Genomic DNA, 25,135 nt, shown 5'->3' with positions numbered 1-25,135 from the left:
GCGCTCACGGTATAGGCTGGCTGGGCATTTGTGAAGGGTGATTGGTGAGAATGAAAAGGCAGGTTAGTTAGTCTATCGTGATGAACACACCTAGAATTCAGCACGATAGTTTCCAGGGGGAACAACGTGGACGTCGAGTTGCCAGGGTATATTGCTAGCAATAGGACTCGTAGTCCGTATTACTAACAATCTCTTCATCCCTATTAATAGGTTTTTTTTTAAAGAGTGATAATGGAATGGTAACCCCGCCTGCGCTTCGTTATACGCTAGTGGGGCACCAGTTAGGGACGATAGATGAAAATGAAAAGGCAGGCCAGTTAGCCCATCGTGGCGAATTCCACTAGAATTAAATACGACGGTTTCCAGGAAGAACCGCGTGGAGGTTGACCTGATAAGGTATATTGCTAGCAATGGGTCAGTTAGACCCCATTACTAACAATCTCTTTTCCTCCCTTTTAATAGGATTAGTAGAATATAGGTAGATATTTGGTACTCCCAGAAAGGGAGTCGTTTTATTTTTAATGCATTAGGTAAATCTATTTTTAAATTCAACGCGCTTATCCTACTTTCCTTTCTCAGGAAGTGAGTTGGGCAAAAATAGACTAGTCTACCCGTATATTGCATTAGAAGCTGTATATTTGAATCCGTCGTCGTCTTATAAGGTGATATTTTGAAGCAAAGTAACGTTAAATTTGTTATACGACATGTCTAATGTTAAATTGGCAATAAGAGTTAGACCATTTAGTGAAAGGTGAGAAGTGTCATGTTTGTGTATTTAGTAAATAATAATAATTAGCTTATAAGAATAATCCCCGCCGTTCAATTTTGGCCAAATCTTAATTAAAATTAAGATTTGGCCAAAATATTTTTTATATATATGTTTATTGTTTGATTATAGAACATTTGATGGTTTTACGATTTTAAAATATTTATTGTTGTTAACTTTTGCAATAAAAATATTTCTAAGAGTCTTTTATAATGTTATTCTTTTTCAGCGTAAGTATTTTATTCTGAAATTTTACTTTAATATTATATTTCGACCTTGCAAATCAGTTGTCTGGTATCAAAAGATCCATCTAAAACTTTTTATTTAATCTTCTTACTTTTTTTATGATAGATAGCTACCATTTATTGTTTCCTGCATAAGATTACAATAGCAAATTTATTATAAATACAAACAATTATAAGAATATATTAAACTAATAAAAAAATGGACGGCATTATCGCTAAGAGCGATCTTTTCCAGGCAACCTTTGGATAGAGAAGAGTAATTTAATGATGTTTGTGTTAACATAAACTTTCAATTTCAGTCGTCTTCCAAAAGCACTAGAAATATTTAATTAAAATTACAAAAACGGTTATTTTTCAATTGAAATGAAATCAAAATCTTTCTTTGTTTGTTCCAAATGAATATTATCATTTGTTGAAAACATCTTTACATATAACAGATTTGACTGCACTATTGAAAATTTGGTACATAAATGCTGAAAGTTTTTTTTACCGCAAAGATAACGAGTTTGTTTTTTTTTTATATATGTAAGGCATCTTTACCAAGAAAATAGGCACATTTAGGTTTATATAGGTTTCTTAACTATAACATATTAATATAATAAGTAACCTAATATAATACTAGGTCACTCAGAAAGTATTGCGAGAAAGTGTTTTTATGTATAATATGTGCGACGGGCCAGTTATAATTTATTTAAAAATATGATTACTTACCATATAAGTAAAAAAATTAAAACTTCCCTCCATTTTTTGCGAGCTAATTAAAATTATCGTGCCTCATTGAAAAATGGATTTGCGTCGAGAACATTTTCGCGCTATGATTTTTTACGATTTTAAGTGTCGCCTGAAACCGGACGAATTGTACGATAGACTTCAAATGACATTCATGGATGAAGGCTTTTCTAGGGCAACCGTGTATCGTTGGTATAATGAATTTAAGCGCTGTCGACTAACTTTGGGGGATGAAGAAAGAAGTGGTCGCCCTTTGATAGCTGTTAGGGAAGAAAACGTGCTAGCAGTGAAAAATTTGATCCAAGACAATAGACGAGTTACATACCAAGAGATTCAGCATATACTACAGACTGGATCAGGAAGCTTTCACGAGATTCTACACGTGCATCTACGGGTGCGGAGGATAGTTTCACGCCGGGTGTCGCACCTCCTTACCAATGTTCAGAAGCAGGCAAGGGTGGAATGGTGCCATGATATGATAGACAAAATTTGAAGCAGGCTTGTCTCGGCGTGTTTACGATATCGTTACAGGTGATAAATCCTGGATTTATCAATACGATCAAGAAACAAAGCGTCAGTCGACGATTTCTGTGTTTCAAAACGAAACGAAACCAAAGAAGCATTAACGCCGAATGGTATACTACCAAATGCTTGGCAGAAGTTTTCTCTGTTGTCAGCAACAAGCGACCAAACACAGGGCTCCGCGGGCTACTGCTCCACCACGATAATGCGTCCGCTCACACCGCAATCAAAACGAAGGACTTCCTAGACAGCACACCGGTCCAACTCCTGGGTCACCCTCCTTATATCCCTGACTTAGCACCGTGTGACTTCTTCTTATTCCAAAAATAAAAAAATCAGCTCTAAGGGATATAATTTTCGTCGCCGGATGATGCACTCTCTGCGTTCGAGCAGGCTGTAAGCGAGGTGTCTGCGGCGGACTGGAAAAAGTGTCTCGTAAACTGGTTCAGACACATGAAACTTTGTATAGAGGATGATGGAGAGTACTTTGAAAAGATGTAATAAAAATATATTTACCTATAGAACAATTTTTTTTAGTGTCGCAAAACTTTCTGAGTGTCCCACGTATATAATCTGTTATTCGTAAAAACGTCAAGCCTTATCCAGACCTATTTTAGAATTGGAAAGATAATTGACAAAAAACTGTAATAGTTAAAATAGGTTTGTAGGACGTTTTACAAATAAAGGGATAAGTATATTACTTATATATTTCATATTATGAGAATGTTTTAACTTACAGAGAACTTAAATCGGAGAAGGATCGAATTCCGGTAGTGACTGTCGTTGACTACAATACAGTTACGATCACCAATGTTAAAGTAATTAACTTCGTTTATGATTTTTTTGCTAGTATGTAAGTATACAATATCTTAATTGACATGTTAAATGTCTGTTTGTTTGTTAGGCTATCACGTCTAAACTGCTCACTCGATTATGACAAATTTTAGTATAGAGATAGATATGACCTAGGAGACGGTTATAAGCTACTTTTGTTCTCGATCAGTGAATATACCTAGGACATGGACGAAGTCCCGGATAAAGTAAAAAAAAAAATGGTTCAATGATAACCGCATTACTATAAAAGGGTTGGATCGATTTAGTTAAGATTTTTTAAATGCAATATTTCGGTGTGGTGTTCAGGTGAAGATATAATTCGGAATTGATCGGAATGGATGAAATTGATCTGAAAATGCAAAGCTAAAAGGCCCACTCTTAAGGAGTTTCCTAATGGAATGTGTATATCAACAGAAGAACTAAAAGTAACCGATGTTAGTTCGAAAGATCAGTGCATTGGCATTTTTTTTATTGTTCTACATTTTGAAAAGTTTTTTATACAGTGTATTTGTGTTATTTCAAATATAGATAAAGTAGTATTTTAGGTATATAATTCGACGTTACAGGTAAGTGTTTCGGGCGCTGGCGACAGTCGGGAGAGAGTACGCCGTTACTACGCCGACTACACTTTCGATAGTGCGTGCCCAGTTACCAATCCCACTTTCGCAAATCAAGAGACGGTACGTTTTATTTATGTTGAAAAAGAACCTAAAAAATTTCAATTATAGAGTCAACAATTATGAATTTATTGTAAATATTACATGGATGTCAAATAACATAATGATTGGTTGATTCTTTAAAGTACCAAGAGGTAACAAACAAACAAATTTTCCCATTTATAATATACTAGTAACTGACACTGCATTTGTACGTTTTTTTTAAATAAAGTACTCCCACATTACTCATGATAATGTAAATAAATTCTATGGGTAAAATAATTTTTAAATTGATTATGTATTTTTTGAGTTTATCTATTACAAACATAAAGAAATCTTATTTCTTAATAATATTAGTTTAGAAATAAGGATTGTTGTTCACTAGGTTACTTTTTATCAAGAAGGCCGACGACGACTTGTTTGTTTTTCTAAGTTTTCGTATCACATTGCATTAATTAAAGTGCAATAAATTGTAAAATAAATAAATAAGTTGTAAAAAATTATAATGATATGTAAATTTTTCTACATTAGTCTTTTAATGTTTTATGAACATTACTTACAGATATTCGAGACAATCGGACAGGATGTGATCCGCAGTGTCTCAAGAGGATGTTCAGCTTGCGTGCTTGCTTATGGTCAGAGCGCTACTGGCAAGACTTATACTATGATGGGCACTTATACCCAACCTGGGCTGGTACCTCGACTGTGCACAGCTCTCGCTGAACTGCAGTCTTTCGATCTTACTGTCAGGTAGGTATCTAATATAACGTCATGGAGTATTTTAAATATTCGGAATGTAACAATAGCGACAGATTGCGATGTTATCATCTATAGGAGATGAACTTACGTAAATAGTTTTTTGTAGAGTGTTATGGGGTCAGGAGTCTTAATATATACTTGTACATAGATACACGACTATATGCATGTGCGTACGTGTTAATGTTTAATGGATAATGTATTTTCTTTTTGTTTTTTAACATATATATTTTTACAAAATATTTTAACACTACATATTAATGACAGTACAACGTAGATTATATATATACGTATATACATTATGCTAATTTTTAACACTTTATTTTCTTCGGGTGGGTTGTTTTCTATCTACATTGAATAGCAATAAAGAGTGGCGCCGTTATTCCCGAGTCCAAGGCCCCAGCGACACGCAATCGCTTAGCACCCTTTTCTGTGTAATCATCACGGGTTATCTTGTAGCTAATATCGCAATACCAATACAATTCTAAAGCTATCTCAAATCTAACATTGGTGGAAAGGTAGGTAGGTACTTTGCTGTTTTTTGTCAACAAGATTGCACAAACAAATGGTAATTTTCCATTAATCTTAGGTATTTAATTTCTAGAAATTATAAATATATCATAACAATAATTTATTAATGTTCTGTGTATGGATTTCGGAATTATCATTTCAGACTTTGATTGAAATTTAGTCGATATTATACAGAGGTTAGTCCTGACTGAAAGCGGGTTGAAATAGAATGGCCGTAATGTAAAACACGTTGAAAAAGTAGTAATTTTGAGTTACAGCGAATCTTAGGATTTCTAAATTACACCTCATGAATACATTGTATTCTATTCCTAATATAAATGTGAAAGTTTGTATGAATGGTTGTTGACTATTTTAAGCAAAAATTATGAATGATATTGATTGAGATTTGATACCGATAGGTTTAATATCAGCACGATTTAAAAGTAGAATTGAAGTTTTAGAAAGTAGAGATTCATCATAATAATATTGTTTAAAATTTTAATAATTAATTAATTAATACTAACATTGCAGTTGCAGATACTTTGGAATCTGTTTTCACTAATATACTAGTTATAATAACTCAATCATTAAACTTGTCCGCATTTCCAATAGAAACTTTACTTACAGAATCTCGTTAGCTAGTATATTAAAGGCAAGCCATGAAATTTGTTTATTTTTAAATGTATAATTTATGGACATATTATAAAACGTTTAAAGCACTTAATAATAAAAAAAGAAATAAACTAAAGATCTATGGGGAATATCTGTTAAAATTCTTGGTAGTATATGTGAAATTATTGCACTGTACTTTTGCTTTTATTTTTAATAAATTTAATAGATGATTGATGATTTTAATTTAATGAAATTTAATAAAATTATATCGCTTTTTAAAGATGGAATTAAAAGAGATTCAGTAAACTATAGGTCCACTTCCATTCTTCCCGTACTAAGTAAAATCTTTGATTATGTACAATTACCAAGGTAATTATTATAATTTAAACGAATTAATTCATAATAGTCAATTTAGTTTTTTAAAGGGTGATCAGCTACGGATGCAGATGTGGAGTTACTAAGACACATTTTTTCTACCTGGAAAAATAAAAAAGATGCTATTAGCATTTTATGTGGTCTATCTAAAGCCTTTAAAAGTGTAGATCATGATCCAAAGCTAGTCTTTTAAGCAATGCGCTTAAAAAACCAGCTTATTAAAGATAATGCTTAAACTTAATCAAATCATATCTGTCAGACAGCAAACAAGTTGAAATAAATTACGTTATATCTAACGGGTTTCTTGTTCGAATACGAGGTTTGTCCGGAAAGTACGTATAAAAGTTTTTTAAAAATTTTATTTTACAATTATTCAGGTAAATCAATTTTATCCCCTTCAAAGTACTCCCCCTGTGACATAATGCACTTGTGCCAACGCCGTTTCCACTGTGAGAAGGCTCCTTGAAAGTCCTCTGGTTGTAGGTTTCTCAGCTGCCCCGTCGTAGCTTTTTTTATCTCATTTATGTCCCCCAAATGCCGCCCCCGAAGTACCAATTTGGTTTTTGGGAACAAGAAGAAGTCACACGGGGCCAAATCCGGCGAATAGGGGGTGTTCGGTCACCGTAATGGAATTTTTACTCAAAAACTCACGGACAACAAGAGAGGTGTGGGCAGGGGCATTGTCGTGGTGAAGAATCCAACGCCCCTCTCGCGCCAATTCTGGACGAACTCGTGCCACACGAGCTTTGAGGCGTCTGAGCACATCGACGTAGAATTTTCCATCAACTGTCTGGCCTGGAGGGACGAATTCTTGATGGACAATCCCCCGAACATCGAAAAAAACAATCAACATTGTCTTGACATTTGAGCGGGATTTTCTTGATTTTTTTGTTCGTGGTTCCCCGGATGTCTTCCACTCTTTGCTTTCACGGCCATTCTTGCCATGTTTCGAGAGAAACTTGATTACGACGCGCTGCTCTTCAACGGAAGCGGGCTCCATGCCGACGGGGTTTCGTTAAGAGGTAACTTCACAGATGGCGTGACAAGCCAGTTCGCACCGCACGGCGGTCAGACCAGAACTGAAGCATTGTTAGGGACATAAGGAAGGGGTCCTGCGCTTACCTGGCCTCCCCACTCCTCTTTCTCGCATTCCAGAACACTTTTATACGAACTTTCCGGACAGACCTCGTATGTGTACCTCAAGTACCTCTTAGTTAGTCTATTCTTATTTTTAGTCTATAAAAATGAATGAAAAGGAAGACCTTTTGCCATGCAAGATAGATGTGGCATAGTATTTGCAGATGATACATCTTTGATTTTTAATGTTGTCAGATTGATAAAAAATAGTGGTGATTTAAATCGTATATTGCTGCGTTTCTTGTATTGGTTTACAACTAATAATCTAATGTTTAACGCTAAAAAATAAAATGTGAAACATTTCTCTCTTTTTAAAATTTACAATTATTGGAATTCTAGAATCTACTGTAAAATCAAATAATATCTCTTGATTATATAAGTTATACTGTCCTTCTTGAAATCACTCTTGATAATAAAAAATCAATAGGTTCCTTACATTCCAAATCTTGCCATTAAATTTATTGTATGGGAAGTTCGAGAGAAATTTAAAGAAACAATTATACTAACTGTAGCTTTACAATACATATACACAAACATTTTGTATATATGCAGGAATCCTCAACATTATCTCAAATGTAACTATATCAATAGATACAAATATAAACTTGCTGATTCGAAGTATCGTTTAGAAAAAGTTAATAAGCAGCAGATGTTATAATAAGACAGCGAAGGATATTTTGGATTAACTGAGATTTAAAAGAGTAACTAGCCCAACAAAAGAATCCTAAAAGACGACAAGAGACTTAAGAGAGCTCGTAAACAATTCGGTTTGAACAAAGATTGTTTTGAGTTTGAATTTGATGAATAAAACATTCAGAAAAACACAATATTTACTTGTTTTCTTGTTTGTATTGTTTACAGTGTTAATAATTTTGATATATGCGTATACATATAGATACATTATATCCTATTTTACATATATAACTCGTGCTAAAGGGCGATGTCGACAGCTCCGTTAGTAAGGCTTCACTCCGCTAGGCGTTAGTTCACCCACGTCACCCGCCCGCCCTACATTGTTCTTCAGACTCGTTCTTTTTTGTCTATAGGAAAAAAGACATAGGTAAGTTTTAATTGTTTCTTAATTTAATATGATATCAAAACACAAATGATAGAAGAGAATTCTGCCAATATTGATCTCGCATTATTTTTTATATTATTTAATATTTTTTTCATCTTGTTCCATGCTTACTATTATTAATATTATAAACTAACTACCCGACTCGATTTCGCACGGATGTACTTTCGAGGAAAATAAGACCCCCTTTTTTAAAAAACTAAATTATTTCTTTTTGTATGATTTTTCCAAATATTTCCATTCGTATAAGTACAAACCTTATTCTGGCAATTACAAATACAATAAAAAAAGGAATAAGTCAAATATGAGCAGTGATGTATTTACATAGATTCGGGAATAGATTTTTACTTATATACATGTGAAAGTAAGTTTGTTTGTTGTTTCTTCACGTTTCAACGGCTCAACTAATTGACATGAAATTTGTCAGAGCAGGTTATAGACTATTTTTATTTTAGTCAATCAACATAATCATGGTCAAGTAGACAATGTCGAGGATAAAAATTATTTATTCTTTTGCGTAAACAAAAATATGTATACAATCATTTCTATTAGTCAACTGTTTCGTTTTTGTTCAGTACATGATATTATATTTACTTATTAATTAATCTATCTACATTTATAATATATTTATACAATTCTAATGTGTCAATTTTTGTCCAAATGTATTATTTATAATTTTAGTTAAAAATATTATTAGTATGCTACTGCTAGCTACTGATCAATTTGAAGTTTGCGCTGAAACAAAATATTACTAAAGGATACAAACCACTAAATATCAGAATATAACACTAATGAAGTACCTAAATAAATGTTATTGAATAAAAATCAACCTACCTAAATAAACCTAAAAAAGTATGTCAAACAGACTGAAATTTAACGGTATCATTATCCTTTTAAATAAAACAAGAACTTTTAAAATTGGGTATACAATTGACGGAAAAATCGCCGAATATACATAACGAATACCTACATAGAGACGAACACAGAACCTTTTTTTGGAGTTGTATAAAAATAAAAAAAGTTTATTTTTATTTATGAGAGCGTGGTATTTAGATCAGAAAAGTGAATTCTAATTTGTCCGAATTGAAAAAGTTTACACCCATTTCTGTGATTCGTCTTCAGATAATTTAGGTACATAAATATTATGACATAATAAATCAATATCAAAGGAAAATTATATATGTTGTTTTTTCTTTAAAATTAATATTTCAATTAAGTTATTATTTGTATTTAAGGTCAAGGTTTACGGGACGATAATGGATTTTTTGGAAAACAAATCACGGTATTTTAAATATGATGGTATCGAGTACGGTATTGATATTATCCAATTTGTTACAATTGAATTAAACTTTTGTTGAATAGAAAATTATTAACTTGTAATCAAACATTATTCAGTTTTCGTCCTATAAAAATAATCGAACATTTTTGATATAAACTTGTAAAAAAAAAATGAAACGATAATGCCTTTTTGTAAGATTCCGCCGCTGACTTTTGCAACTTTAAAACTTTTGAATGAAACTTGGTAATTTTTTTTTTATTTACACTTTATTGCACCATTAATGTGCATTAAACTTGTATGGTGTAAATTTTTTAAAAAGTATGATGAATTTTTCAAAATTATTACTATTTTTCACCTGGCAAGCCTTGTTTGCGGCTAACTAAGAGCAGGAAATCTGGGTGTACTGTATAATGTTTAGGTCATCTTTCAATTAAACCAAGTTTCATTAAATAGTCTTTTACATGCAAAAGTCATTGGGGGGATCTTAAACTGAAAAATAGTAGGTATTTTATTTTAGATGTTGTCGAATTCGTCGAGACTGATAGGTTGTTTTATTTCCTTTGTAACCCCACGAGGTGTCTGCGACGCGCGAGGCAATGGCACCCGCGTTATAATAGCTTTTGTTGTTCAGTGTATACAAATTGCCAGTTGAACTTTGGCATCGAAACTGAATTGAATATTTTGAACGCTGCGAGATAATCAGTTTAGTTCGTGTTTGGCTTTATGTAATTTTATTTCGATGGTTATAAAATGAAAACGTATGCAATAAATTCAAAACTTGGTAAATTGTTTTCTTTGTTTCATTGATTAGGTATATAATAATAATAATCTTTATTTGCTAAATCACGGTAAAGTCACAGATGTTACATTAGTCAAAGAACATTCGTGTTTAGCTAACAAGGTGACAAGTATGCAAAATTCATTTAAAATTAACAATTAACATTTTGTTTTTTTGTTTAAGAAGTCTTTTACATCATAAAAACTATTTACATTCAGCCTAGTATACATTCTTTTTTTTAAATAAATTAACATTTAACAATTTTAATTCATTCGATATTTTATTATATATTTTTACACACATAGCTAAACAACTTTTTTCATATTTAGCTAGGCAGGGAATTTCATCCAGCACGAGTCTATTTGGATTACAACAATGAACAAATATTTATTGCTGTGTACAAACATACAAATTTCATAATGTTATATAGAGACGGTAGTGGTAACAAACCAAGCTTCCTCAATACCAGCTTACACGATTCACGAGGTAAAATACCATACAATGCTCTAATACATTTTTTTTGAGCAAGAAATGCACTATCTTTTTCCGTGCTTTTGCCTCATATTATAAGTCCATATCGTAGTATTGATTGTATACGAGTATATGCATTATACGTTGTGATTGCTGTTTTAATATTTGTTACATTTTTAAGTTGTTTAAGAGCGTATATGAAAGTAAAGTAAAGTCTTTTTAGAAATGTATGCAATATGAGACTTCCAATCTAACTTATGGTCTATGTTGATTCCTAAAAATTTCCTAAATTTCCTAAAAAATTCAAACTCGTATTATTAATAAATTTATTATTCATTAATAGGTTTATTAAACTGCATATATTTAGATTTATTAAAATTAATTCGTAAATTATTAAGACTTGTCCATTTTATTATTTTATCAATTGTATTATTAATTTGGATCAAATCAATCAAATCAATTCACAGAATCAAATGCCTTTGCAAATGTGTCATTTTATTCTTGATAGTTTATATTTTATTATATTTTTATTATATTAATATATTTTATTCTGTTTCACATAACCTTTTATTAAAAAAAAATAGAAAAAAATGGAATTAGGAGGCCAGCTCTTCAGTGGATAAAATCTTACTTATCGCACAAACAACAGCGTTTTGTATGTAACAAAATAGACAAAAATAATAATATGACATCATACTCATCCAAATATAGATTTAATAAATATGGAGTACCGCAAGGAAGTGTGTTAAGCCCAATATTATTTTTATTTTATATAAATGACATTACAAATATATTTGACCATTAATATGTCTTATTTGCGGACGATATTAATTTTGATACTCCAATTGTTTTTGTACGAAATATCTATAAATATATAAAATGAGTCGTGCTGCTGGATCTGCTTATGGATATGGTGGCTTTAGTTGTTAGTTGTTAAGTATTTAATAATAGTTCTAAGCTATATATATTTCTCTGTACTTATTGTTATACATGTATTAATATATGCTGTGTTTGCCTATAAAAAATTGTTACACTTAGTTCTAAGCTCCATAATTGTATATATATTTACATTATTTTGTGGAAACAATTGTTGGTAAACCTAAATAAATAAATAAATAAATAAATAAATAAGATATTTCTGTCATTGTGATTACTGATAGGAAAAATAATACTATTATGAATCATGAGAATCAAATTAATAATACAATTGATAAAATAATAAAATGGTCAAGTCTTAATAATTTACGAATTACATTACAGGCTCACGTATACACATACATACACATAAATAATTTGCAAAATTGCCGCGAGGAAGTGACAGGAGATTCTAGGTTTGTCGTCGAAACGTTACGGTAGTACCGTGACGACGAGCACGACCACGTTATTATCGTAGAGAAAGCTTAAAAACGTCTCCATTGACGTAATATGGGTCAAAAGCCACATCGGTATTACTGGCAATGAGGCTGCAGATGTCGCAGCCGGCAAAGGATGCCATCTGTATAAAAAACCTGACTATGACAGGATTACTAATCAAATCCCTCTATAAAAAGGAAACTCACCATAAGTGAGAAGAGCAGTATTTTTTTTTATACAACTTAGAATGCCAAACAAGCTGACAGCCCACCTGATGGAAAGTGGTAACCGTCGCCTATAGACATGAGCAGTACCATGGACATAACAGAGTATACTGTTTCGTTCATGATAAACCCCATGCGTTGCCATTCATGAGGACTCAGATGTTATTCCTTAGTACCCAATAAATTCGCGCAATATCCCACCCTTCAAACCGAAACACAGCCATGCAAACACAACTGCTTCACGGTAGAAACACGAATGGGACAGAGATACCCAAGCAATCGACTTTTGTACAAAGTCTCCCTCTGGTGAATATATATCATTTCTGAACACGAGGAAGATCCTTCCTAATCTCGATGACATAAGTAACCCATTTGCTGGTGTTGAAAGGTCGTTCCACCTCACACAGCTGCTCACGGGACATAGATGCCACAAGAGTAGTCTTAAACGATTAGAAACCACATAACGGATAATTCCAGGTGTCCATGCGATGGCTTCAGTGAACAAATTTTGGAACATGTTCTGCAAAGATCGTCTCGAATACAAACAAAATTGCTGAGTACACGGAATTGATACTCCCTTTGACCTGAGTCACCACTCGGAAGCCTGGTGTACTAGCTTTTTTTAGTTCACTAACAAGAACTGTCGTGCAAAACCTTAAAAAATAAACGGCACCTAATTATATTAATGCGACTGACTACTATATCCTTTATATGTATAGTTTATATATATTATATGTTATTTTCGTATCTATATATATTTTGTAAATAAATTATTTATAAATACATAACTTTGTACGAAATAAATTCCATTTAACTATATATTTCTGCTGTATCAAATCGCAGCTCAAGTTTGTAGCAGAAAATAAACACAAGTGTACGCCAAGGAATATGTAAATCAGTGAAACAAATAATATATACATATAATATATATATACCCCATGAGTGTCACTTCTACTCAGACTATTTATTTAAGCTACTTAGAATAGTAAACAAGCTGACAGCCCACCTGATGGAAAGTAATAACCGTCGCGTATCAAGTATCAAGGAAGAATAAGGTCTGTACCCTGTAAATTCATTGTCATATCCCACCCTTTAAACCGAAACACAGCCATGCAAACACAACTGTTTCACGGTTGAAACACGAGTGGGACAGAGGTACCCAAGCTAATGACTTTTGTATGTTTAATTCAAAATGACATAGTATAACGTGACTGCGTGGAATAGGCATGAAAATATTGCGATTAATTAAAACATCGTTATAAAGTCGTGACTGGAGGTTGTTAATTCACAGTCTGTAGTTAGCGGTATCGTACGCAACTATGAATCTTTGGCAATTTTCAAGGTTTATCGTTGAGACGAACTGAAAAGGGTGCGCCTTAAAATCTCTTCATAGAAAATACAATACAATTCTAAATCCAGCCGCAGAGTTGACGTATTTAAGATTGTTTTCTGTGATGGCCTTGGTTTTTTAAATAGGCGTCTTTTTTTTTAATAAGTGAAAATGGAATGGTAACTTCGCCTGCACTATCGGTATACACTGGCTGGGCACCAGTGAGAGGTGATTGGTAAGGATGAAATCAGGTCAGTTAGTCCATCGTGAAGAATTCCATGAGAAATAGCCACGATGGTTTCCAGGGAGAACCGCGTGAAGGTCGACCTGATAGGGTATATTGCTAGCAATGGAGCTGTTCCATTACTAATAATCTCTTTCCCCTCTTGAATAGGAGTCTATATGTATGTTCTCAGACTCGGATAGTTCTGGCGCATGGCTGAAAGTTTCACTTGCATCCTGGAGTAAACACTAGACAATTTTGAGGTGGGCACGCCTCTCCTTGCTTATCGATATGGAAGGATTTTATTGAAGTGTTATATCTCTTTCTGTTTTACGAAGTTATTGTTTCATTAATAAAACTTGACTCGATATAAATCAGGTTTTTATTTTTTCAAATGCACGTACACACACAAACACGCACATAGACACACACATATTGACACCCTGAGTCATGACGTATAATACTAGTGACAGATTAAGAATTATAATGGAAGTTAACACTATAAGTGACACCAAGGAAGATGTTCGAGTTGAGATATGAAAATAATTTTCATATCAAGCGTTGAAATCGTAATTTTGTTTATTTAATATCGATACTTTAAGGTCTTTGCGGTAAGGTTTGACAATTCATACAATAGTTTTATGTGTTCAAACACAATAGGTACTAACTGATGACGATAACATATAGCAGATATACGTCAAATTATTCAACAGAACACAATTGGTTATAATGTACGCTCACGTCCATAGTTGAGAGTAGTAAATTATCTATTTGGGTCTAGACTTATATAATAAGACTAGCGACTCGCCCCGGCTTCACACGGGTGCAATGTGTAACTTTTAAACTGTTCAATACATCTTAGTAAGGCTGGTATTTTCACGTGTATGTAAGTACTGAACTAATATTTTCTAAGATTTTAAAACGAATGGCCTATTTAGCAATTTGATGTGCATGCGTTTATATAGTTCTTCCTGCACTCCTCACTTCTGTGTTCCGTCTACTATTCTCGCTAGACTATTATTCTTATTATATTTTTTTTTGTAAATGCATAATATATTACACATAAGAGATGTTCAGACCTCTATAGAGTAAATATGACTGTACAAACAGTCATATTTACTCAAATGTTTGTAATTGCGAGAGTTGAAGTCGCGACCATTGGATGATAAAATGGTAAGCTAAACTGCTACATCACTAAAGTCATCGTTGTTTGGGAATATGTCCCGCGATTAAAATTGATCTCACCTGATTTGAAGGGATGAGGATGATGACGAGGCAAAGATGTAGCCCACGGGCTAACAGAGGAACGTAAGTATGTACATTTAGTTTTAAAAAGGGAGATAGTTCCCTTGCTTTTACCGTGCACATAATAAAACTAAACACATATAGTAGAAGTATTTTAGAATAAATAAAGGTTAATTTTAATTTGCTTAAAAATACTATTATTAGTATTGCCTACATTTACATTGTCAAGTTTATAAAATTAACACGTAACACCTATTATGTATCAATAAATTCCGTTACTGAGTCCGTTAGAAGCTTGCAAAAGAGACAAGGCGTATGTAACATTGCATCACGACTAGCACTGGTCGTAAATAGTCACATGGTGCCAAGGATAAAGCGAGTCCTACTTAAGATTATGTCAGAACACGCGAGAAGTTTAGGTTAGATTGCATTAAATTTGATTAAATGTACATTTGGTTTCATATAGGGTAGTGGAATATAAAATAAACATCCCCTGTTGTTGAAGAAATGACAAAAATAGTACAAAAATAATACTACTTAAGCGACTGTGCTGTATTTTTCCATCCATTTCTTTTACTCGCTTGATATAAAAAATATATGACCAAACTATAATTACTCCTCTCCAACCAAAGGTTGCCTGGAACAGATCGCTTTTAGTGATAAGGTCGCCCATTGTTTTTTCATTGTGATTATTTCTTGTAATTGTTTATATCTAGAATAGGTATACTGTTGTAATTTTTTGGAGAAAACAATAAAGAGAATCTATCTATCTATATAATTGGACACCAAATTTCTAGTCATGTAAAAAAGTAATTCATAGTGACTAAAGTGACTAAAGTGTGGTTCCGGCATAAAATAGTACATCCCTTTACTTTGGGTGTTGTAAGAGGCGGCTAAGAAGGCGAGAAATTGGCAGCAGCGATCTTCTTAAAACATCTCCAAAGCCTATCTGTGGTTGCCAATCCGCCTACCACGGGGGCCACCCTGGGCACTACTGGCAAAATCCCCTCAAGGAGAAGGTTTATGCTCAGCAGTGGATAGTTAGAGGCTGATATGATGATGATGATGAAAGTCACGCAAGTGTTTATCGGTTCTACAACTCTAATTAAGAAAGACTAGTGGTCTGTAGTACTATGTAGAAAACTAATTATATATATAAAATAACTTTGGCATTGGCAAATAGGCTTACTATTTGTTATATATTTTTTATAAAAATGTATCAATAATAGATTTATTTCTAAAACAGTTTCTTGGAGATTTACAACGAACGGGTTCACGACTTACTGGCAGGTGAAGTCTCAGCTGCTACTTGCCACTCTCTACCGCGGCGCAGGGGTAACTCGCGCAAGGACCTTCGTGTGAGGGAGCATCCACAAAAGGGACCCTATGTGCAAAGTAAGTAGGGTACTGAAAATATTGGCACATAATTTATCGACATATTTATAAAGTCGATTGCTTGGGTACCTCTGTCCCATTCGTGTTTCAACCGTGAAGCAGTTGTGTTTGCATGGCTGTGTTTCGGTTTGAAGGGTGGGATATGGCGTGAATTTACAGGGTACAGAGGAATAATACCTGAGTCCTCAGGAATGGCAACGCATGGGGGGTATCATGGGCGAAACAGTATACTCTGTTATGTCCATGGTACTGCTCATGTCTATAGGCGACGGTTACCACTTTCCATCAGATGGGCCGTCAGCTTGTTTGCCATTCTAAGTTGTATAAAAAAATCTATTTAATAGAATTGTGAATACTATTTCCTTTCTTAAAGGATAAAGTTTAAAAAATGCTTTTTTAATGATACCTAGATGTACAAAATTTTATAATTATAATTTTGTTTTTCTTTAGATCTTCGGAGAGTAGCAGTACATGACGTCCAAACTCTCCTCTCATTGGTTCACGAAGGCGCTCATAGACGACGAACTGCCGCAACCCGTCGTAATTCCACTTCGTCCAGGTCGCACGCGTTGTTGGAATTAACTACTTCCACCGCTACACTGCACCTCGCTGACCTTGCTGGAAGGTATCAAAATATTTCGTCGTTCTATTTATATTCGGTGACGCAGTACGCTCGCGTCCTGCCACATTGGATTCGAATATGCTTTGTGAAATATGGGCATGTTGAATGTTGTTTATTATATTTACAATAGTTGACAAATGCTCTAGTTATTCCTATTAGGGATTATATGTAGTTGTGAGTGTAATATATATATATATATATATATATATATATATATATATATATATATATATATATATATATATACAGTTTAAGGGCCTCCCCATAATGTGCAAGAAAGAATAGGCCTTGAGTCACCTAAATTATTAACTCCTTATAAAACACGTAATATCGTCAATATATCTAAATATAGGGTTGTCCAATGTAGGGTAGTATTGACCTTGACAAGCTCGCCAAGGTTAGTACTACCCTCGCTTGCTCTTTTCTTCCCTTTCTGTTTTCGGTTTCTCGAGTTATATAGCCGGCTACTTTAATTTACGGATTTTATGGGTTATAGGTGTTCACAGGCAAGAGCTCCACCGATAATAGCGGAGATATATAGATAGATAGATAGATAGGTGTTCACTTTGATCATTCTGCGAATATCCGTTTTATTTTGCATTCTATCACATAGTGAAACTCTGATTATAACCTTTTTTATAAATCTCTAATCAAACTAGATAGACGATATATAGATGGCGTAACATTAGAATGGGGATCATGTAATATTATTATCACCATCAAATGAATTTGGCATGTATTTGTTTCCCCTATATTGTTTTTCGGGTTTGTGTTGTTATGTCCGGATCCTTTGTATTCCTTAGTTAAGACAAATTTAATAATACTCTTATCACAGTTATAAAGACACATCAAATGCAACGACCGTTTATGGAAATTATAAACTGACAAAGGAATATTATTTATTTTAGAAATTTAACAGTACGACATGCCGTGACTTTGCCATATCTACTTTGTAAAAATTTTGTTTTTATTATTTATTTTAAAATTTCCTGTTTTTTCGTGCAAAGCACATTGACTTGTTATAAATGTTTTATCTTTCTTGTGCAGCGAAAAAGCTAGTTGGGAAGGCTGCGGTGGCGGCAGGCAAAAGGAAGGGGCCAACATAAATAAATCGCTAGTCGCACTTAGTAACGTTATATCCGCTCTTGGTAAGTGCCCAAGACTATGAAAAATATTCTATTAGTTTGCAGGAACACACTCTGAGCAAGTAACCATTATATTAGAAATATCACCACAATAAAATAAATATTTATAGTCTTGTCTTACTATTCGTATTTATTTTAAGCCTTTTTACAAAACATTGATATTGATAGATATTATTAAGGACATAATATGTATATAGTGATAAAGTTTTAAATCCAATGATCCAGTTGCACATTTATTGTCGAATTATGTTTTTTTTTTATTTTTTTAACATTTTTTCAGAAAAGTAGTATAAAAGAATTATTAATTTAAGACTATTCTTATTTTTATCGTAACATTATCATATAAAATTTCAATAAACACTTTTTTATTTGTTTTTGCATCATTTAATGATACAATAGTAATAATTGTAATATTTTAGTGATAGGTCGAGCATTGTCAAGGTTGTTCAATCCTTTCGTCGGTAAACTAATGAAAAATGATACATCTAAGTATGAATGCAATGTATGCTAAGTCAATGCATCATTTTTGTCGTTTAATATTTTTTAGTTTCCGGCAAAAACTATTGACTGTATAGTTTTAATATAGGTATTACGGTTTCTATATTACAACTGGTAGGAAATTCACCCTATTGTGATTTAAGAAAGGTTACTTAGCTTGTAGTTGACGTTGTAGCTACTTTTAAAACAATTCTATCGTTCATATAGAACATGAATGATATAATAATTTATACATAAAATAATCATTTTCATCCCTGAACATGTTTAGTGAGTGGAGGCGCCGGGCGTGGTAGATTTGTCCCGTACCGCGACTCTGCGCTTACTTGGTTGCTGAAAGACTGTTTTACAGGAGGCGCTAGTACTTTCATTATTGCAAGTATGTTATTTTGTTCTGTTCTTCTTTTCCTCTATCCGTATCTTCGTAAATTTGACTTGTATTTACCATTTTGTAAAAGAATTAGATTAGATAAGTAAAAATCATACTTATTTTTCATTTATATCTACATAATGTTATATAATTTCATTGTCATATCCAGCGCTTCAAACCAAAAAATAGCCATTCTAAGACGATGTGTTTGAATTAACTACTTTTTTCGTAATTAGTTATAACAGGTTAAAATTGCGCTGCTAATTTCTGACGGTATAAAGCTTGATTTTAATGAAAGGCGTACAAAAATACAAGCCAAAATCAGTACAATCATTTTGGTAAATTTCCCTTTATCGTGCTTTTAACCTATATAGATAATTTACTCATGTAATTTTTTTTTTTAAAAGCTGTGTCTCCAAGCGTCGCTTGTTACGGAGAATCTGCGTCAACACTTCGTTGGGCAGCACGCGCTCGACAGTTGCCAACCCCGCGAGTCATTCACACTGGACCTAACGCTGTCACGCGAGCAGTTTTACAGTCTCAATTCAACCAACTTTTAACTGAATTATCCAGAAACCATATTCAATATGTAAGTAGTTATTAAACCGTATATAAGTTAGTATGTCAAAGCTTTTCTACACTTAGCCTCTCAGTTGGGCCGTTTGCGTGATAAACCGTACCTAATATTTAAGTTATATCTCCATGTAACTCTTATTATAAGGCATCATACGCTTCGGATATCTTTATTCATTTCAATCGGGTTCTTTATTAAATATTGGAGAACCGATATGTAATAATTTATTACATATTGGTTACCGATATGTATTATTAATTGTTGGGCCAATATACATGTATATATTGCTATGTAATCTATTTCTAGTAATAAATAAAAAAATACTAAATTACAGGTACCAGAGACTGGCAAAATATTTTATGAAGACAAACACTGGAGATTACAAATAAATAAATCAGATAGCGACGGTTCAGATAAAACTACAAAAATAGGTAATATTATGAATTTATCACATCCAAAAATGGATGCTCATTCAGAATCGGCAACTTCATCAGTCGCTAGTGGAAGTTCGGAAGTTATTAACACAATAGATAAGAATGCAGACATAACAAATAAAATTAGTAAAGAAGTTGATAGATTATTGGGTTCTACATTAGAAAGAACGAATAGTGGCAGTAATTTGAAGGCAATTGCTCCAGTTAGACATAAACGTAGACAGTACAGATCTCAGGAAATTTTGCCTATAGACGAAAGCTTATGTAATCGAAGCCAAAGTTTAGTTAATGCATTACCAAGTCAAAGTGAGGAAGGACTTAGTGTAATAAATAAAAATAGAGTGGAAAAACAAAAAGTTAATTCAATTCCGATTCTTTACGATAATCAAAGAGCGGAAATAGTAGCATCCGTTACAGAAAGGTTATATTCGAAGCTAAAGAAAAAAGAAGAAGCTGCTGTTTCAAAAATTGAATCAGTGGTAGATAAAAAAATTATGGAACCTTTAAGTGAATTAAGAATTTGTACAAATGCTCGTCAGCGTTTTATTGATTTAAGCCAAAAAACAATACGAAATAAAAGAAGAATAGGAATACCTGCTCATACGCAAACAAGAATATCAGTTACTCGAGTAAAAGATCAAGAAATTGATGTCCAAACAGATTTAGAAGCATATGTTTACAAGAATAGACATTTTTATGCTCTCCAACGTGATGCTGCCACAGAGACGGTCACAATGACGCCACGCTGCAAAGAAATTGCTGTTGGTTCTAAATATGCTTCCATAAATTATTGTGACAGATCAACTTTAACAGAAACAAAAGAAATAATTTTTAAAAGTTCAATGGTAATGACCGATAATATATTAACATGTGATCGATCGACACAAACTCCCATAGTACCACCACCAAGAAAGAAAAAGCGAGTCTCAAGTCTTGCTAGGTACTTAAAAAACATTGAAAACAAGACTAGTTTAGAAGAATGTAGTCTAACCCCAATTATTAATATTAATATATCACAGTCATGCTCTACAGATCCAGAGTCTCAAAGTTCTGATGATAACTTAGGGCAAAAAAATTATTCTACATCTCATATACCAATAGTAACATCAACTCCAGACTTGTTAACAAATCATAGTGCTGTTGAAACAAGTAGTGATAAAAATGAAGAGATTGGTAACAATAACAACAACACAACGTGTGCTAATGTAAGCAGTATAATAACTGAAAGTAATATATGTCACATATCACCTCAATTACAAACAAAATCAGGTGAAGATTTTCCAGATTCTGAGGACTGTACACTACCAAAGGTACCTGTAGATACTACAAGAAAAAAATATCACGAAGAAATGAAAGAAATGATATTAGGAAGAAACAAAAATGTTTATCCATATAATATAGTGCTATCACCATTAAAAGTAAGTTCAAATTATAATAAAATAGTTAAATTTAAGGATACTGATGGTTCTTCTGGAAAATCTGTTGGATCTCAGACAAGTTGGGAATGTAGGAATAAAAAAAAAGAAAGTTGCAAATCTAATATTAGTTCCGATGTAACTAATTCAGATAAAGAGTATAATGAGGCTGGATCGTTTTGTAATAGCACCTTTTCTTATTCTGGAGAATCGAATAATATAGAAACAGATTCATTTATTTGGAGAAAAAGCAATACAAATCAGTTTAACAGAACAGGCTACTTAGGACGTAGTTATACTCCCGTGTATAAAAACCAGTCACGGTATAGAACGGCTAAAGCAAGATTTTATAAAGAATTTTTAGGGCTAGAAAGTAGCACTGATAAGGATACGGATCTTTTAAAATGTCCGTGTTGTAAGTTTACGTATTGTAAGTGTTGCAGTGATACAAAAGTGGGCTCTAAATCCAATATATCGCAAAAAATCAGTTCAAATTCAGCATACATTCCTGAACAAAACATTTATTCACCTTCATTAAAAGATATTACTTGTATGCAAGAATTTGAATGCGAAATATTGAATTCTTGTAATGATTTGGAAGAGTCAGTTAATCGATATGACAAATATTTATTGGGTTTTCCGAAAAACAGCAAAACAACAAAGAATTTGAAAGTACAAAGTCCAGTGATGACTCCCACGGAATATTTACACCATTTGGTTCAATTAAGAAGAGAAGTTATTAAAGCAGATTGTAAAACAGATTCATTTTGTGTTTCTGAAAAGTAATTCTAAGCTGTAAATACAATTATGTATATTTAAGAATTTATAAATATTTGGTAAGCGGAATAAATTTTAATTCTATGATTTTGATTTACTGTTTATTGTAATTACTGGTATGTATTATTTTAACCATTTTAGTCACAGTTTCTTTAACCACTAAGTATGGTAAATAAGCTCGTCAGTGTAGGCAGTCCTATAGGAAAGTGACAATCGTTACTTATATACGTGACTGTTACGTTTATTGTTTGTACTGGTTTCTAAATTGGTAATATATTCTTTGGTGTAGGGATGGCCAACTTGATTAGAACCAAGAAAACACGAACGAAACTCTGTGCGATCTACCAATTACATGCTTCTTGAAATCTCAAATGAAATAACGTAGTTTAATACACAATTATGTAGTATTGTAGTATTTTTAATTTTATTAAGAGGATGAACATAAAATTGAAAATTACTTTTTGTAACTACTTATTTATATTAGTGTGAGCATTGTGTCTGAGCATCTTCCGCGAGATTAGCAAAATGTTATATTTTTTACCTAGCCACGATCGACTGGACTAATAGTCGCGATCGACCGGTTGGCCACCCCTGGTGTAGACTTTATAAAACTAAATGGGACTGTTATGTCCATAGACGTAGTATAGCGTATTTATGTACTGAGAGACTGGCAACGTAATAATAAAAATAAAACTAGAAACTAGTGCGCGTATTTTGTAAATGTGTGCAAAAATATGTTTGTAAAAATAATATAGAATTAAAGTTACAAAAATAGTAAATATTTATATTTTGCGTTTATATATATATGAAATGTCGAAAATATTTTTCTATTCTATTTGTTATAATTTTTATTATCATTCGTTGAGGTTCAGAATTTTATTTGGATTAAATTAGATATTTTTTTTGTATAAATTTTTAAACAAAATATTTCTGATAAATCTGTAATATTGCATATAAAGAGCTAAATATTTACAGTATAGTTACGTGAAAAATGTGCGATTTTTGTTTTTGTTTTCCTCAATTTATCTTATCCATGTCAAGGAAGACCACACTTTAACCAAATATCCACTTAAAACTAAAAACACTTTTTTAATTTAAAAATAATAAGAATTTACTTCGTTTTAGTAAATTCTTATTATTTCGGCAGTTTTTATTATTTCGGCAAAAGCAGTACACTAAATGAAGTGACGATCTTAAATGCATTACAGGAGCTAGTGGAAGCAGGTAGCTCAGAACCGTTTCTTATGGCAGAGAAAGGGAGAGGCCTATTTTCAGCAATGGACAGATAATGGCTAAGATGATGATGACTTTGTTTAGTCCTTAGATTATGAATTAGGTATTAGATTGGCAATGTAAAAGAGAGAATATATAATAACTATAGTCTATATACCCTTTCCTTCCTATTTAATGCTAGAATGATGGGCGGCAGTATCCTTATTAAAATATCACCAAAGCCTAATTTGGTTGACAACCCGCCCGCCAAGCGTGGCAGCTACTAGTAAAACTCCTCAAAAGGGAGGTCTATGTTTCAATAGTCGTCTGTTAGTGACTGATATAACTGTGACGATGATATATCTTTTCAGGTAAAAACAAAAATTTAAAAATTGGTTATATATAGGGGAAATATAAGGGAAAGCGAGGAAGATAAATATAATTTAGGATATATTTTCAATGTATAAATTTTATAATGTATCGATTAAAAATCGTTTAACTAGTGAAAGAAAAGAAAAATTACATGTTTTGTAAAAAATGAAATTTTTAATTTATTCTGCCCTACAGATAGGCTACATAGATACATCACATGGGGCACTTTAATACATAGTGTAAATTGTATCAAATTGGTTAATTGTAACACTTTTTTGAAAATTTAACTTTTTTATTGTGAAGACATTGTAATCAGTCTTACAAAATACTTGTTAGTATATCAAATGAATAATTAAGAATGTTTTTGTTTTAAAAAATGTTTTAAAGAACAGGATTGCTGAATCTATCCTTCGATTAAACATATAAAACTCAGAAAGTAAAATGAACAATCGTTAAAAACTCTAATATATCATCAAAAATAGTAAACTTAAATATTACATATTGTTTATTTATTTTTGCCACAATTCTGTATATTTGCATTCCAAACGTTCTGTTTACTCATAAGCTGATGTTAAAAGTTTCTGTGAGAATAACATAATGCATATTGCTGCAAGTCAACAAATATTTTGAATTCTCTTGCTAGGAAGTAGTACAAATATAGAAAGTGACGTTTGGTCATAAGCTTTTTTTGACTTTTCTATACTTTTCAATACCATATTGAAGAGAACTTCGTTCAGGTTTGCAGCTGCTTGGCAGCTGTCTTTCATATAGATATTATACCTTAAAACTTGAAACATTGGTTTAAATGTTTTAATTATTGATACCACGTCTTTCGGTGTTTGGCTTGTATGTACGTGCGACAAAAGAATATATCATTTCATTTAAAAATATAAATAAATAAAATGGTTTATGTTTTTTATGCCTGCTTAATAGTTTGTATGTAATAAATTAATTATAGGTTTTATAATATGTTTGCGTTTTAAATAAATTGTTTTAAAATTTACATATTTTTAAATTTTCATTTATAAAATGCTTGTTTGTTTTTGTATTAGGCCTAAAAAATTTAATTAAACAAATCTTATCGAAAATATAAAATATCTGTCCATATACATTTGTGTTTTAAAGTTTTATTCTATATTACAGGTGTGAAAATGTATTTAATTTTAGAAAGATATATTTTATGATTCAAATAAAAATTACGAGT

The 25,135-nt window shown here is 32.4% G+C and overlaps 2 protein-coding genes across 3 annotated transcripts in view; one reads left to right on the top strand and one right to left on the bottom strand.

The window, feature by feature from the left end:
* LOC113519679 (isopentenyl-diphosphate Delta-isomerase 1) overlaps positions 1-4,460 on the bottom strand; it is an 8,929-nt gene extending 4,469 nt beyond the window's left edge. Inside the window, exon 1 of one of the 2 annotated variants that reach the window (XM_052900497.1) lies at positions 4,313-4,460. The gene's annotated coding sequence lies outside the window, so the exon portion shown is untranslated. The remainder of the gene's footprint in view (positions 1-4,312) is intronic. The other variant, XM_026904843.3, reaches the window with a different exon arrangement.
* On the top strand, positions 632-25,135 carry LOC113519834 (kinesin-1 heavy chain-like). The gene is made up of 10 exons (XM_026905048.3): positions 632-751; positions 3,002-3,080; positions 3,663-3,776; positions 4,315-4,502; positions 16,367-16,515; positions 16,966-17,140; positions 18,185-18,285; positions 19,049-19,156; positions 19,555-19,736; positions 20,056-25,135. Exons 1-10 carry the CDS (start codon positions 705-707, stop codon positions 22,354-22,356), a joined length of 3,444 nt encoding a protein of 1,147 aa, XP_026760849.2. The 5' UTR covers positions 632-704; the 3' UTR covers positions 22,357-25,135.

Source organism: Galleria mellonella, unplaced genomic scaffold (genome assembly GCF_026898425.1).
Source record: "Galleria mellonella isolate WM207_F2 unplaced genomic scaffold, CSIRO_AGI_GalMel_v1 utg65, whole genome shotgun sequence".
Classification (NCBI taxonomy): domain Eukaryota; kingdom Metazoa; phylum Arthropoda; class Insecta; order Lepidoptera; family Pyralidae; genus Galleria; species Galleria mellonella.
Note: the sequence above shows the minus strand (reverse complement) of the source record. Positions and strands in the feature narration are given on the sequence as shown.

What these genes read in the sequence shown, in the direction of transcription:
- LOC113519834 (XM_026905048.3), top strand. Translation starts at nt 705, where the DNA reads ATGTCTAATGTTAAATTGGCAATAAGAGTTAGACCATTTAGTGAAAG. An exon ending in CTCGCTGACCTTGCTGGAAG is followed by an intron (nt 17,141 to 18,184) that starts GTATCAAAATAT and finishes TTTCTTGTGCAG; the next exon opens with CGAAAAAGCTAGTTGGGAAG. An exon ending in CCAGAAACCATATTCAATAT is followed by an intron (nt 19,737 to 20,055) that starts GTAAGTAGTTAT and finishes ACTAAATTACAG; the next exon opens with GTACCAGAGACTGGCAAAAT.